Genomic DNA, 17425 nt, shown 5'->3' on the forward strand with positions numbered 1-17425 from the left:
GTACGCGTTGTAAAATGACGACTTGTTTCGTACTAATTCACCTCGATATACGAGAAAGTTTGGCTAAAATGCAAGGCATGCCTCTACAAAAGGTTCAATTAAACTTTCTACTCTGACCGTAGGTAGACGCCTGCAACATCAGCTCTTGACCTAACTGAAAGCCATCAGCGTAAAAGTACAAAGAAAGCATCATTGTTCCCCACTGTCAATTAGATTCCTGTCTCATATATGTATATATAATAGTTGATGGGTTTCTTATCATCACACGTGGCATTCGACGGCCATCTTGGAAGTCCCAATAAAACCTAATTTTCGCAATTCTACGGATTTTTGTTGTTGCTTTTTTTTAATATTGAAAGTTGTTCAAAACTTTCTTGCGAAAGTAGGTTGCGCAGGCCCCTGGTGGTGGTGACTGGGTTGAGGGGTAAATGTGGGGAGGGGGTAGGGGGATGGGTAGGGAGGGGGGTGGTCCCCCCGTGGGTGAGCGGCGGACGTATTAAGAATGCCCGACTGTAATCTGTTATGCGTTGCAGTCTCATTATATATGGCCGCTAAGTCATACACGTAGCGGACGTGAGCCGGAACTACAATCGCAGAACATGAACAGGAAGTCGAATAAAAAAAAAAAAAGGGAGAAAATACACGTCTTCGTTCTTACGAAATTTTAGCTGAAAATCTCTCTGGTCTGAGAGTGACGCTTCCACTTGTTAGATCATACCTATCCTCAAACGCACTGACGAACATTCTCGTGCTTCTCTGTCTCTGCTAGAAGTTAAGGCTATACGCAGACAATTGATAGTGTGGTCTCCTTGCCAATTACGGGCTGCCCAGGAGCAAGAGCCCGCGCTGGCATATGGCCAGTTGAATATGAGACTGACAGCCTCTGTACACGTATATTTTCGCTTCGATAATTTATCTCTGAAAAAAACTTATATCAAGTACCGACTTTGATCTGACTAGTCTCGACTATTAATGTATAACTCAGAGAGAGAGAGAGAGAGAGAGAGAGAGAGAGAGAGAGAGAGAGAGAGAGAGAGAGAAGTAGATGACATGCCTAATAATTCCTGCGTTTCTCTACCTTAATTTTAAAGAACACGTCGTGCATGAATAATGAAAGATCAATAAAATATATGCATAGTCGTGCATACTTAAACTATATCCAAAAATAGGTGCGAGTGAATGACCACCGGAAGGTTTTCTCTAGATTTCTTTGCCCAACGAAACAAGAAGATTGACACTATCAGTCTTACTGGCACTCTGTAGAGAATCATTGTCATAAGGACTGAGATTCCCACTAATTTTGTTGAAGCGTTTTTAAACTTGGGGGAGTACTTATCAGCATGTCTTACTGAGGTGAGGCTGCTAGTCTCGTGTTCTTCAATAAGACCGCAAATGTTCGAGGACTGCATGGCCAGTCGTTATCATTATGTGGTCTTGAAATAAAAAGAAAATGAGAGAGGAGGAGATAGTTTCTGAGAGATCTGAGCTTGTGCATGGCTGAGTTTGGAGTACATGAAAAGGTGGTTGTGTGCTAGGTGATTTAGATGCAAAATAATGAAAAAATGGTTGTGCTAGGTGATTTAGACGTAAAACAATGAAAAATTGGTTGTGCTAGGTGATTTAGATGCAAAATTATGAAAAATTGGTTGTGTTAGGGGATTTAGACGCAAAATAATGAAAAACTGGTTGTGCTAGACGATTTAGACGCAAAATGATGAAATGGCATTGTTGGTAGTTATGGAGCTCCTTGGATGAATGAGAATGAAGAGAGTTGTGGGAATATGTTTAGAAAAAGGGGTCTTGATAGTTGGAAAAGAAAAATATTCAAAAGTGTACTTGAAAAATAGAAAACAATGAGAAATTGTTAATTACGCTTAGTATAGATTAGACTTGGGATCAGTCTGATGCTGAAATGATGAGGTTGAAGCAAAAATCAAGATATGTAAGTGAATTGGGATTTTAATGCAAACGAAAGAAGCATTTCAGATGAACTGTTTGTCTAGTTTGTATGACATAAAAAGTACAACTAGGATGGGAAATGTGGAGATACACTGTTATTATAGGCGAAAGAGTGGATAAGAATATTCTGAGAAGGCTAAGTTGTGTGGAAAGAATAGACTACGATATTGTGATTGAAAGAGGAGGGGGATGACTCAGCAAAGATGGATTAGATGGAGTGAGAGGTATTGGAAAGGAAGTGCTGTTGAATATCCAGGGAATGAGATAGTGGCTAAAAGATGGGGCTGAAAGGTGTATTGAGTGTAGGGAGTTCGACACGCTGCTGATGAGCCTTTTTGTGTAAATGTGTGCAGTGGATAATGTTGTGGAAATTTGCTGCATTTTCAGTTCATCACGATTCAACAGTTGGAATATGAATGTGAAAGGTGCATTGAGTGTAGGGAGTTCGACACGCTGCTGATGAGCCTTTTTGTGTAAATGTGTGCAGTGGATAATGTTGTGGAAATTTGCTGCATTTTCAGTTCATCCACGATTCAGCAGTTGGAATATGAATGTGAAAGGTGTATTGAGTGTAGGGAGTTCGACACGCTGCTGATGAACCTTTTTGTGTAAATGTGTGCAGTGGATAATGTTGTGGAAATTTGCTGCATTTTCAGTTCATCCACGATTCAGCAGTTGGAATATGAATGTGAAAGGTGTATTGAGTGTAGGGAGTTCGACATGCTGCTGATGAACCTTTTTGTGTAAATGTGTGCAGTGGATAATGTTGTGGAAATTTGCTGCATTTTCAGTTCATCCACGATTCAACAGTTGGAATATGAATGTGAAAGGTGTATTGAGTGTAGGGAGTTCGACACGCTGCTGATGAACCTTTTTGTGTAAATGTGCAGTGGATAATGTTGTGAAATTTGCTGCATTTTCAGTTCATCCACGATTCAGCAGTTGGAATATGAATGTGAAAGGTGTATTGGTGTAGGGAGTTCGACACGCTGCTGATGAACCTTTTGTGTAAATGTGTGCAGTGGATAATGTTGTGGAAATTTGCTGCATTTTCAGTTCATCCACGATTCAGCAGTTGGAATATGAATGTGTAAATGACCGTGTTTTTATTTCTCTCCTGGAGCTACCCTCTGTTGTGGGAAAACAGCTTTATATATATATATATATATATATATATATATATATATATATATATATATATATATATATATATATATATATATATATATATATATATATATATATATATATATATGTGTGTGTGTGTGTGTTTGTGTATATATAATATATATATATAGGTATATATATATTGTGTACACATGTATATACATATATAGTTGTATACATACATTCATATACAGTATATATATGTATATATATGAATATCTGTATACATACATATATACACAACTATATATATATATGTATATAAACTATATATATATATATATATATATATATATATATATATATATATATATATATATATATATATATGTGTGTGTGTATGTGTGTGTGTGTGTACATGAACGAACGCAGAACTGACATTTATTCTGAGGATGATGAAATGACTTAAAACTGACTAATCAAAGAATTCTCGTTAAAACGACGAATTTGATGACCTCCAGGAAAATCCGTCACACATTTAACAGAAGCTCATTGATATGCGTCATTTGCTCTCCTAGTGCATCGGAGCCTCCGGGAATGTAACCCAATGTGACGTCAGGTCGGATGTCACAGTCGGGGTTACTTGGAATGTTCTCTGCACTGTAACGACTATGGCTACGTGTCTTCACTGTATGTATGTATGTATGTGTGTTATGTTCGTGCATTTGCCGATGTGTTGCTCTGTGCTCTTTTGAGTTTTTATTGGTTTTTGTCCTGGGGGGAATTAAGGCGTTCTTACGCTATGTTTACAGCAGACACAGATTCCTAAAGAAGTGTTGTGTTTTTATTTAGTTTACAGTATGGGCAAAATGTCACTCGAAGCTTGTAAGCTTTAACAATTCATATATATATATATATATATATATATATATATATATATATATATATATTTATATGTGTGTGTTTAAAATATATGTGTATATATGTACATATACACACATGTATCTATATATATATATATATATATATATATATATATATATATATATATACATATATATATACATGTGTGTATATACTTTTCCATCTCTGTTAAGACAGTTCTGGTTCATTATTTAATCATTAAATTAAAATATTCCTCACAGTTCTCTGAATGTCTTTTTTTCATGGCATGGCATCAGTACTTTCAGTAAATGTATAATTACGAGGTATAGGAAGCCTTATCCGTCGGCAGGTCAAATGGAGAGATTCGTCGATTTTAGAGAAAAAATATTTACTATTCATTTTGTCGCGCCCGATAATTCTTTTGAAGAAAGGTTACTCTTATGTATATATATACATATGTATATACATATGTATTTATAATTATATATATACAACTATATATGAATAATCTATGTATATCCTTCGTCGTCGTCTTCTCAATTCAATCCCCAGTCGGGGTCGCTGTTTTTTTATAATCGTTTTCCAGGTGTTCTAATACTTACTGAACGGCTCATTTCACATTCGCCATTAATGGGCTTACTTGGGAAGCGTACCGATATTTATATACATATATATTTATACATATGTATATTTATATATATAATATACACATATTTAATATATATACATTATATATATGTAATACACACACACACACACACACATATATATATATATATATATATATATATATATATATATATATATATATATATATATATATATTGATACATACATAGACACACACATACATATACATATATTGTGTGTGTGTATGTGAAGAGAGAGAGAGAGAGAGAGAGAGAGAGAGAGAGAGAGAGAGAGAGAGAGAGAGAGAATTTTCAAGAAGAATCTAAAAACGTTTAACATCATAAAACTCCTGACCTCTCATCCTATCATCAACCCTCGGGACTAGGAAGATAAGCAAAAAAAAAAAAAAAAGAAAAAGAAAAAACGGAATCCGCTAAAAATAGACCCATCAATTTCCCCCTCGTTGACCGAAACCGAAGGCCATCAACACTCTCCGATCTGTTAGCGGGGTAAAATAAGCCCTGTTCTCTTAATAAAAACATCAAGAGCAGCCATAAAGCGGGAACATTTGACATACGAGAACATCCCATCTTTTGTTTACGACGTTCGCTCCCCGGGTTGCCGGGTTGTAACTGTCCACGCAGATGGACCAGTCCGGTATTGCATCGGTTCTCGGGTTTTCGGTAAACCTGATCGTGGCGGTGACTGAATTTGCCAACGTCGTTAGACGGAAAATTTCAGTTCATTATTTTTGTCCAAAAGGCCGCCACTGACGTTCAGTTATACCTGGCCATTATGCCGGCACAGTCGGCCAGTGCGGGCAAAACTGAACCCACTAACGCTCAGTTTTGCCTGCCAGGCATAACTGCGCAGGTTTAACTGAACGTTAGCGAGTTCAGATTTGCCTACACAGGCATAACTGCGCAGGTTTAACTGAACGTTAGTGGGTTCATTTTTTCTGCGCAGGTATAACTGAATGTTAATGGGTTCAGTTTTGCTTGCACAGGCATAACTGCGCAGGTATAACTGAACGTTAGTGGCTTCAGTTTTTCCTGCACAGGCCGACTGTGCAGGCGTAACTGCGCAGGTATAACTGAACATTAGTGGGTTCAGTTTTGCCGGCACAGGCATAACTGCTCAGGTATAACTGAACGTTAGTGGGATCAGTTTCGCCTGCACAGGCCGACTTTGCAGGCATGACTGCGCAGGTATAACTGAGCGTTAAACATAACAATGAAAAAATAAAATCCTTTACACTTCCAACTGCAAGATTATATTTCAGATAAGCTGAGATCCTTGCAAGGGATTGAAATCCTCCCTGCTAAGACTAGTAAGATCTCCCTGCTAAGATCACTTGTTCTGGCTGAACTCGGAGTATAAGATGTTCCTTTTTAAGAAAGGAAGTCCTTATTTGCAGTAATGGGAAATATCGCACACTAATTGCTTTGATAATGAAAAAGAAAGTTGCTGCATTTCATATATAGTAGATGATACATAATCACGGTATTATAAATATACCGATGCCGATAATGCTAAATGACTATTGTATAACTGTACACCGTACATGTAGTAAATAGTACCAAATATAGGTTCCCTGCCTCTTCAAAAAAAAAAATCAGGCACTGGGAATATCATTTGGATAAAATTCTAAAGAATTTGCTGTAAAGTCCTTTTCTATTTACAAAGCAATCAGCAAAAAGCAAGTGTTAGTGAAGCATGACAGCACATAGAAACATCACGAGAAGCATGACAGAACATAGACACATCATGTGAAGCATGGCAGAACATTGACACATCATGTGAAGCATTACAGTTAAGTCTTTTTCTGTTTACAAAGCAATCAGCAAAAAGTAATTGTTAGTGAAGCACGACAGAGCATAGACACATCATGTGAAACACGACAGAACATAGACACATCATGTGAAACATGACAGAACATAGACACATCATGTACAGATGCGTGAGAAGTAATGATCGAGAATAGTTAGAAAAACTGGGTCACAATTATCGCGGTTTTCGATACCAAATCAAAGTAAAGAGAAATCGTTTGACGTAGACCTGCCTAACACGTCACTGAATTTTCATTCAGTTTTGTGACTTTATTTTCATAGTGTACTCTGACAGCCATACAGAATAGTTTTATTTTCATTGTATACATTCATAGTGTACTCTGACAGGCATACACAGTACTTTTATTTTTGTAGTAAACATTCATGCTATACTCTGACAGGCATACATTGTATATTTATTTTCAGAGTATACATTCATAGTGTACTCTGATCTGTATTTTCATAGCATACATTCATGTGTACCCTGACAGGCATACAGAATAGTAATATTTTCATAGTATACATTCATAGTGTACTCTGCCAGGCACACAGAATAGTTTTGAGCAAGGCAGAAAGATCTTCTATTGGATTCTTATTTTAGAGGGAAAGCAATACATGTTTTTAACATCAGCGTATGCAGAGTTCTGAAATAAGACGAGAATGAAGTCTTACTTTCGCTTAACTTTTTCTAGGCTTCATGTCCAGCGTTCCTCGCCCCAGGGAGGCTTTCCTAGATTCGGTGAAGTCAAACTTTCCTTCGCTTTAGAAAGTCATATCTTCAACAGATATGATATTTACTTTCGGTTGTGCTTTCATCTGTCATTGTTAAGCCATGGTTCGTTGGAGCTGAAAGAAGATGATTTTGTTTAAGAAGCAAATACGCAAATAGATGATCAATGTATTTAAGCTGCAACAGCATTAGATAAAGATATCGGAAACTCCTTCTGTTGAATGTTATTTCTTCTATGAGTCAAATGCTTCGTTTTAAGCTGAACATATGACGGCAAAACTTCAAAGTTTCGATTAACTCGGATTTTCTCTGCATGTATTTTTTGTGCGTATTTATATACGGCTGTATTTTTTAAAAAATACCTAGCGGCTATATTTTTAGCACGTACATTTAAAATATTTATCCTGAAACCGTGACAATTGTAACGCCAGTGGTCTGATTTCTTCCAGAAAGAGTTTTCATCAGCCGTCGTCTTCTGATTAAGAGCATTTCTGTCTCTCTCCATTTGCTTTTAGTTTTCTGTAAAAGAAAACTATTGTGCCGGCTTCGTCTGTCCGTCCGCACTTTTTTCTGTCCGCACTTTTTCTTTCTGTCCTCAGATCTTAAAAACTACTGAGGCTAGAGGGCTGAAAATTGGTATGTTGATCATCCACCCTCCAGTCATCAAACATACCAAATTGCGGCCCTATTGCCTCAGTAGTTTTTATTTTATTTAAGGTCAAAGTTAGCCATAATCGTGTTCCTGGCAACGATATAGGATAGGCCACCACCGGGCCGTGGTTAAAGTTTCATGGGTCGCGGCTCTTACAACATTACACCGAAACCACCGAAAGTTAGATCTATTTTCGGTGGCCTTCATTATGCGCTGTAGCGGCTGTACAGAAAACTCGATTGGGCCGAAGAAACTTTGGCGCATTTTATACTTGTTTTTTTTTTTCCCGCTAGTCTAATCTTCTTATTTTCCTTTTCTTTCACCTTTGGGGTGTTTAAATTATGCCTTCCTTTTTCATCTAGGAAATCTCGCCATGCAGATTGTTATAGTTACAATTTTCCCCCCTCTTTTTCTTGTGCTTATCTTTATTTTCTCACTTCCTGTCTACTTCCAGTTTGTCATTGTTCTTTTGGTTTTTGTTTCATAAATTTCATGATCGTCTTCTACCTATAGACAGTTTAACTTCTATTCCCTTAGTATATTTTCACCTTCGTTTGATTTCATTTCACAAATCTGTCTCATCTTCAACTCTCCAGCTTCCTGTTCAACCTTCATCCGATATTGTTCAGCTGTCTGTCTCTTCCAGCATTCTTCTTTTCCATTATTTTATTCTCGCCTCTTTTCGTAGTGTTTATATACCATGTGTAGCTATTTGTTTCTTCCAGCATTCTACTTCTTTTCCTTCTTTTATTCTCGCCCCTTTTCACAGTGTTTATATCTCAAGTGTAGCTGTTTGTTTCTTCCAATTGTTTCTTTTCCCTCTTTTAGTCTCGCATCTTTTCACTGTGTTTATATAATCTCGCCTTCCAGCATTCTGCTTCTTTTCCCTCTTTTATTCTCGCCCCTTTTCACAGTGTTTATATCCATCCCATTCGAGAATTGTCACATCGAAGCTCACTTTGCGAGGAGGTGACTCTCATCCAGTATATGTCAAACAACTTTTTTGTCCCGCATCGGCCTACCAATTTCTGGGCCCGGGAATGACCGCGGGCGCTTAGTTTTCAGAGAAAATGAGGCACCCCGTGTTTTTTTTTTTTTCCATTGACAGAGGCCAAGCGCTGGGAACCACGGGGGTGCTCCGTAAATGCTGCTTCTACTGCTGCTGAAGCTGGTGCTGCGCCACGTATCTACAGCAATCGTTTTCAGGAATTGATATATTCATTTCCAAGCTCTCTTGGGATTTTATTTTCTGGGAGATATAATATGAAGTTTAGTTCCAGTAGTTTGTTATGAAATAGATAAATGTCATGACGGAGTGATGAAAGAATTTTGCAGTCTAAAAAGTCATTGCGGTATCGTGAATTGGTCTCGAATCATTAGATGTAATATACAATAATTTGTTTATTCTTTAAACTTGATTTGGCTGGCCTTACATTATTTATGATTATTTATGACAAAAAAAAGTATAAAGCTGTAGAATTTTGCAGTTTAAAGGATCATTGCGGTGCCGTAAATTGGTCTTAAATCATTAGATGTAAAATGCAATAATCTGTTTATTCTTTAAACTTTATTTGACTGGCCTTACATTATTTATGACAAAAAAGTACAAAGCTGTACATTTACGAACGTCCTATACCCACAAAAAGCACACACGCATACACACATATACATACACATACATCCATACATATGTATACATATATATATATATATATATATATATATATATATATATATATATATATATATATATATATATATATACTATATATACACACACACACACACACTCACGCTGTTCCTCCCATCTCATTCGTTCTGCTTTCAACTTTACTCTCTTTCAAATTTCCATTAATACAGAGTAATATTTTTCTACAATAAATCCAGCATTTAATTCTGTCACCTGTCTCCTTGCACAAAGGAACAATTATTCCTCTCAACCATTTCCATAGAACTTCTTTTCAACCTGACACAGTGTACACGATATACTTACCATTTGAAATTTCACCATTTCACTATACATTCATCCGTGGTGCCATCCAATTTTTCAGTCTGTTATTGCCACGCTCACATCCACAAGTTACAGTCGTAATCATTCTCAAATTGGCATTAATATCTTCCATTCTTCTATCATTCATAGCTATCCACCTCAATCCTTTACACTTAAAATATCATAATTAAATGCACCCATTTCTTTGACACCAGACTTCATAGTGTGTTTTCAACTTTTATTCATTTTGTGTCAGAAAGGTTGACGTGCTGTTGGTGAGCCTTTTTGTTTAGGAAGATAAAGCCAAAGGGATGGAAGTGCCAGTATTGTTTTCTTGTTTTTCTATGTTGACCTAATTATTAACGCGGGCTTTGTATGTATATACATATATATATATATATATATATATATATATATATATATATATATATATATATATATACATATATATATATATATAGTATATATATATATATATATATTGTTATATATATAGTATATATATATATATATATATATATATATATATATATATATATATATATATATATATATATATGTATATATATATATATATATATATATATATATATATATATATATATATATATATATATATGTATAACATATATATATATATATATATATATATATGTATATATATATATATATATATATATATATATGAATCACGAAAAATATCGAACATGATGAATATATAAATAAAACAAAATAGCATACATATATATATATATATATATATATATATATATATATATATATATATATATATATATATATATATACATATATATATATATATATATGAGTATATGAAGGAAGAGTATATATATATATATATATATATATATATATATATACATATATATATATATATATATATATATATATATATATATATATATATATATATATAATGTATATATATATATATATATATATATATATATATATATATATATATATATATATATATATGTATATATATATATATATATATATATATATATATATATATATATATTATATATATATATATATAGTATATATATATATATACAGGAGTGCTAGGCAAAGGACGATAGTCGAAAGGCCTCGCAGCACTCACGATGTTTTCTCTTTCCTTGTGATTTTGTCTTTATATATATATATATGTGTGTGTGCGCGCATGCATAAACGCTCACATATGCATATACTGTACATACATACAATATACATTCACGTATATATATGTATGTAAATAAATATATATATATATATATATATATAGTATATATATACAGTATATATATATATATATATATATATATATATATATATATATATATATATATATATATATATATATATATATATATCTATCTAAGAAGATAAACAGAGGAAACCATTTCCGTCACCTATGATACCTGTCCCCTAGTTTGAGTTTCATAATTATGTAATTATCCCATATACAAGCATAACTGCATACAAAACAATATTGGGAAATAATGACCTCGCCTAACACTGGGAAATTAAATCTCATCTATATAATATAAAAACACACGCGTACCTCATTCACAAAGATATATGCGCACTTGTCGTGTTCTGTAGGTACATCTGTAACTCCCTTGGCATATTGAAAGCGACCATCGTGTTTTCTCTCGGTTCGGAAAATCAATTTCCTTTTCCGAGAACATGACATACTTTGTGGGTCTTCGAGTGACCGTACCGGCTGCTGACATCCTGATTTTGATGAAGTCTTTGCCAGTGGCGGAGGTCTTTCCTTCGAAATGAATATGGTGACTTTGGAGCCCGAAATAGAATCAGTTACGTCTGTTGGTGTTATTCCAGGAATATGGGCAGGTAGACCTTGGGTGTGTAGTGAAATGAATCCTTAAGCAGTGAAGTTAGCCTAGTTGCGCATATATAAACGCATATATATGTGTAATGCATAAAACATGTATTACGTATATATAGGCACATCGCAAACACCTGCGCACACATATCCTAAACCATATGACTTGCTTGCAAAAATAGAGAGTGCAGAGAATTAAGTTTCCAGTTAAATTTTGTATATAGATTTATATATAAATATATATAAGCTCTATATATATACACACACATATATATATAGCATATATATTTATATATATAAATGTATAGCATATATAAATATGTGTGTGTGTGTAACGAGAATAAAAGCTGGAATCTCATTCCTCTGGTACTCTGTTTTTAGAACAATGTCCCACGCTTTAAGATCGCTGGATATACTTGCATTATAATATGTATGTTTTGGTTTATTTCTGAGGTCCTTGCATTTGACTGAATATTTCCTTCGTGAGTAAATCTGGTATCGTGACTTTCTTTCCGCAAATGGCTTACTTCTTAAAGTAAGTAACTTTTAGTTGTCGGTGCGACAACCATTATTCATTGCCTAAGGTTATTTGCAGAGTGCCTTCCGCCCCTAGGTACAACCCCTTTCGTTCCTTTTACTGTACCTCCTTTCATGTTCTTTCTTCCATCTTACTTTCCACCCTCTCCTAACAATTGATTCATAGTGCAACTGCTTTGAGGTTTTCCTCCTGTTACACCTTTCATACCTTTTACTGTCAATTTCCCATTTCAGCGCTGAATGACCCCATAGGTCCGAGTGCTTAGCCTTTGGTTTAAATTCTATATTCAATTCTAACCTGGTATTTTTTTTTTTTACAAGTTATTCTCTTTTTTCCTCCTGGGTGGAAATATTGTATTTTTTTTTAAAAGTTTGAATAAAGGTATTTGTCAATTTTGACGAAGTGTTTAAATTTCCATCATTAGGTTTAGTGATTGAACGAGATCGTTCTAGTACATACATACATATACATACGTACATAAATAAACGTGTATGTATACATATGTATATATTATATGTGTATACATATATGTAGATATATATATCTTTTCATTTTCTTTTAACGTGCTTTTATTCCCATTTTTGTATGGGGGTAAGCATATATATTATATATATATATATATATATATATATATATATATATATATATATATATATATATATATATATATATATATATATAAATTTGACTCACATCAGGATCAGAACCCAGGTCTTTCAAATGAAAGACGAAGCTGCTGCCAACCAAGCACACAAAGACCTGGGTTCGATTCTGATGTGAGTCAGAAATTTATTTCTGTTCCACACATGATTGTTAGTTGATTATTTTTACACACACACACATATATATATATTATATATATTATATGTATATATATTTATACATATATATACATATACAAATACAGTATATAATGAACTAAACGAACAAAATCATTAATAGTAGAACACCGATTATAAACCTGCAGAGCTGTGGAGGAGAAAACTATTTCAAAAGTATGACTGATAACAGGAGGTTTGAAAGAAAAGAGCTATCGTTTCAGGCAAGATAATAAGGTGAATATCTTGTTTTTTAATCAAGAAGCTAATGTAACGAAAAGCTTTTCGAGATCAGCTTTAGCTCAAGCTTAGAAATAATTCGGTCTTCAGAACTGTCGTATTTTTTCCTACCAATCCTAAAGACTAACCTAAACAACCAATACTTTTGGGCAGTTCTTAAAATAACACAAAAACGTTATTGAAATTAAAGATACCATGTCAAGAGAGGATAGCTATAGGTGAAGAGTTTGGTGAGCTTTGAAGACAAAAGAAAATCCTTCCAGTATTGTTTCGTGAATATTATGTAAGATTAAATGTTAAAAAAATTTAGGATATGTCAGTGAAATGTCGACTGGATGACATTCGTATTATCTCTCTTGATTAAAAATTAGCAAGGAAAATCTAGAAATACTAATAAATTTGTGAAATTTCTTGAATAATGGAAAAATTAACTCTTGGTAGGTATAAAAGGTAGATTTATGAACAAACACGAGCAAGAGAAATAGTTAAATAGTTCAGACGTGATGATAGGAAATCGTTGATTTCAACAAGAAAATGAGGATGTTAGGCTATTTCTGCTCTTCATTTCCGGGTAACTTCCCATTTTGATAATTATACATATATATACACTCCATATATGTATATATATATATATATATATATATATATATATATATATATATATATATATATATTAGGCTATTTCTGCTCTTCATTTCTGGTAATCTTCCCATTTTTGATAATTATACATATATATACACACTCATATATGTATATATATATAAATTTATATATATATATATATATATATATATATATATATATATATATATAATATATATCAATGCCCTCTTCCGTATTGTGGAGTGTTTGTTTCAATATATGTGAACATATACAATATATATATATATATATATATATATATATATATATATATATATATATATGTGTGTGTGTGTGTGTGTTATTGTGTGTTGTAGCACATACATATGTAAATGTAGATATATGTATACACACAGACATATATATATATATATATATATATATATATATATACATATATACTCATATATATATATATATAAATTAAAAATTACATATCGTAATTTACTGTAATTGAGTTTAGACATGCTGTAAAGGAAACAGCAAAAATAATTAAGACCATTCATAGTTCTATATAAAGATGTTATGAACATAAATAATACACTTCCCAATGCAGTAGCAATTATCTGAAAGGAAAAAAAAGCTGATAGGCAGAGTCCTATCCGTCTCTCATTCTCTCGTCTCTTGTCTCTCATTTTTTCGTCTGTCTCTTAATCTCCTGTCTCTCATTCTCTTGTCTCATTTTTTGTCTCTCATTTTCTCGTCTATCATTCTTTTGTCTCTTAATCTCCTGTCTCTCATTCTCGCTTTCTTTCATTTCTCATTCTCTCGTCTCTCGCCTCTCATTCCCTTGTGTCTCATTCTTTCGTCTCTCACTCTCCCGTCTCTCATTTTCTCGCCTCATTCTCTCGTTTCTCATTCTCTCGCCTCTCATTCTCTCGTCTTTCATTCTCTTGTCTCTCATTCTCTCGTCTCCCGTCTCTCATTTTCTTGCCTTCCATTCTCTCGCCTCTCGTTCTCTCTTTTGTCCATTGTCTCTCACAATCTTGTCTCGCATTCCCTCGTCTCTCATTCCCTCGTCTCTCATTCACTTGTCTCTCGTCTCATTCTCTCGTCTCTCATTGTCTCGCCTCCCATTCTCTCGCCTCTCGTTCTCTCGTCTCTCACTCTTCTTTTGTATCTCGTCTCTCATTCACTTATCTCTCGTCTCTCATTATCTTATCTCGCATTCCCTCGTCTCTCATTCACTTATCTCTCGTCTCTCATATCTTCTCTCGCATTCTCTCGTCTCTCATTCACTAGTCTCTCGTCTCTCATTTTCTTGTCTCTCGTCTCTCATGCACTTATCTCTCGTCTCTCATTATCTCATCTCTCGTCCCGACTGATCAAACAGTTCCTGGCGGTTACGTCAAAACCCCCGCCATAACGGAATAAATGAGAGTGATGCTTACGCAGCCGCCGCTGTGGCAGCGGCAGCAGTTCTCCTCCACAGCTCTGGTATTTGACTTCGGACATGCAGCTGTGTGTGTGTGTGTGTGTATGTGTGTGTGCACCAGCGTACCAGAAACCAGTGCTGCTGGGGCTGCCAGCGCTGGGCAGTGGCGAGTGGCCTAAGTGAAGGAGGTGGTGGTTTGTGTGTGTGGTTTGGCGGTGCCCTGGTATGCGAGAGAGAGAGAGAGAGAGAGAGAGAGAAAGAGGAAAACGTCTCTCTCTCCTCTCTCTCTCTCTCTCTCTCTCTCTCTCTCTCTCTCTCTCTCTCTCTCTCTCTGGAAGTACGGAGAGCGCGGCTTCGTCTCGGAAACGGAATGACTCGATCTTTGCTGTCGAATTTCATGCGCCCCGGTGATAAAAGTAGCATCCGTAGCAGTAGCGACTGACACACTAGCAGCAGCAGTAGCAGCAGAAGTAGTAGCAGGAAAACCAGTAGCAGTAGCCGAGGAGCTGCTGCGGCGGGAGGGGGAGGGGGAGGGGGAGGAACAGTACACCCTCGAAGGCCGGCCGGCTCTTGAGGGGAGGAGGGTGGGCATTAAAACCAGGGAGACTCCGATAATTTTGGCGTTTGAAAGGGATCCTTAACGTTTTGTATGTCATGTCTGCTGCCCTGCTGAGGTTGTCTTCCTCCTCCTCCTCCTCCTCCTCCTCCTCCTCCTCCTCCTCCTCCTCCTCCTCCTCCCGCGTGCCCTACAGTCAGCGCTAGTTACCGGTATCGTGTAATTGCGGGTCTCTTGATCTGTATGTTTGTCTGTCCGTCACTGCAGTGGCTAGATCTCTGCATCTTGTTTTTTTTTTTTTTTTTCCTTTTCCTTTCTCTGCTTTACGTGGGTTTGTCTGGGCTCTAGCTAAGAGCGTCTGGCGGCTCTCTAGCCGTTTCGATTTTTGGTGCCGGGAGAGTATATTCATACCTTTTTCCCTTTTTTGGTCTCTAGTCGTTTCTGTTATTAATCTATTTTTGTCTGGTTATTTCTGTTATCTCTTTTTTCCTTTTTTGGTCTCTGGTCGTTTCTGTTATTTCTTTTTTTTTTTGTCTGTTCGTTTCTGTTATTTTTGCTTCCGTTATTTCTGTATGAATTTGCCTGGCGGCTCTGCTGGTCGGTGAAGTGGATTATATATATACACACACACTCACACACCCACACACACATAATTTTTATATATATATATATATATATATATATATATATGTATTTTAATTTTGGATTTGGCAAAATCCCCTTTCAGATTTCGTCAGAGGCAAACTTAATACGGGTGTTTTAGTTTTCGTTAAATGTAAGCTTGATATGCAATAGATGTTTAATATTTTGTAACAACCGTAAGAGTTTTATCCATAAATCATGACTATCTCACCGTTTTTGTTTGCTAATAATAACATGAATGATATTTTGGTAATAATCTTAGTATCAACTGCAACAGTAATATTAATTCGAAATTCTGGGAGACAGAGAGGCACGCACAGAAATAAATGCACTTGAAGGCTTTTATATTTACAAAAGGCACGCACGCTCTTCCACGCTTCCGGCATTTCTTCCAAGAGCCATTCTGTGAAGAGCGTACCCCCATGGATCGGGCAACCTAATGCCCTTTTAGTAGGTCGGGGCGGAAGAAAAAGAGAACTGCTTTGAGGTCTTAAAGCAGAGGAGACCATTTGGGGAGGAGCACACTGAGTTCTCAATAAAGCTGGGGAGACCATTTGGGGAGGAGCACTCTGAGGTCTTAAAGCAGGTGAGACCATTTGGGCATGGACACCTCTGAGGTCTTGAAGCAGGGGAGACCATTTGGGGAGGAGCACTCTGAGGTCTTGAAGCAGGAGAGACCATTTGGGGAAGAGCACTCTGAGGTCTTAAAGCAGGTGAGACCATTTGGGGAGGAGCACTCTGAGGTCTTGAAGCAGGTGAGACCATTTGGGAAGGAACACTCTGAGGTCTTAAAGCAGATGAGACCATTTGGGAGGAGCACTCTGAGTCTTAGGCAGGTAAGACCATTTGGGAGGAACACTCTGAGGTCTTAAAGCAGGGAGACCATTTGGGAGGAGCACTCTGAGGTCTTGAAGCAGGTGAGACCATTTTGGGAGGAACACCTGAGGTCTTAAAGCAGGGTGATACCATTTGGGAGG

General features: G+C 35.7%; 1 protein-coding gene across 1 annotated transcript in view; it reads right to left on the minus strand.

Moving 5' to 3' along the window:
• LOC136843049 (uncharacterized) overlaps positions 1 to 17213 on the minus strand; it is a 50795-nt gene extending 33582 nt beyond the window's left edge. Inside the window, exon 1 of the mRNA XM_067111040.1 lies at positions 17059 to 17213. Coding sequence (XP_066967141.1) covers positions 17059 to 17213 — 155 coding nt within the window. The remainder of the gene's footprint in view (positions 1 to 17058) is intronic.
• Positions 17214 to 17425: the final 212 nt, after the last annotated feature.

This window comes from Macrobrachium rosenbergii, chromosome 2, assembly GCF_040412425.1.
Source record: "Macrobrachium rosenbergii isolate ZJJX-2024 chromosome 2, ASM4041242v1, whole genome shotgun sequence".
In the NCBI taxonomy this organism is placed as follows: domain Eukaryota; kingdom Metazoa; phylum Arthropoda; class Malacostraca; order Decapoda; family Palaemonidae; genus Macrobrachium; species Macrobrachium rosenbergii.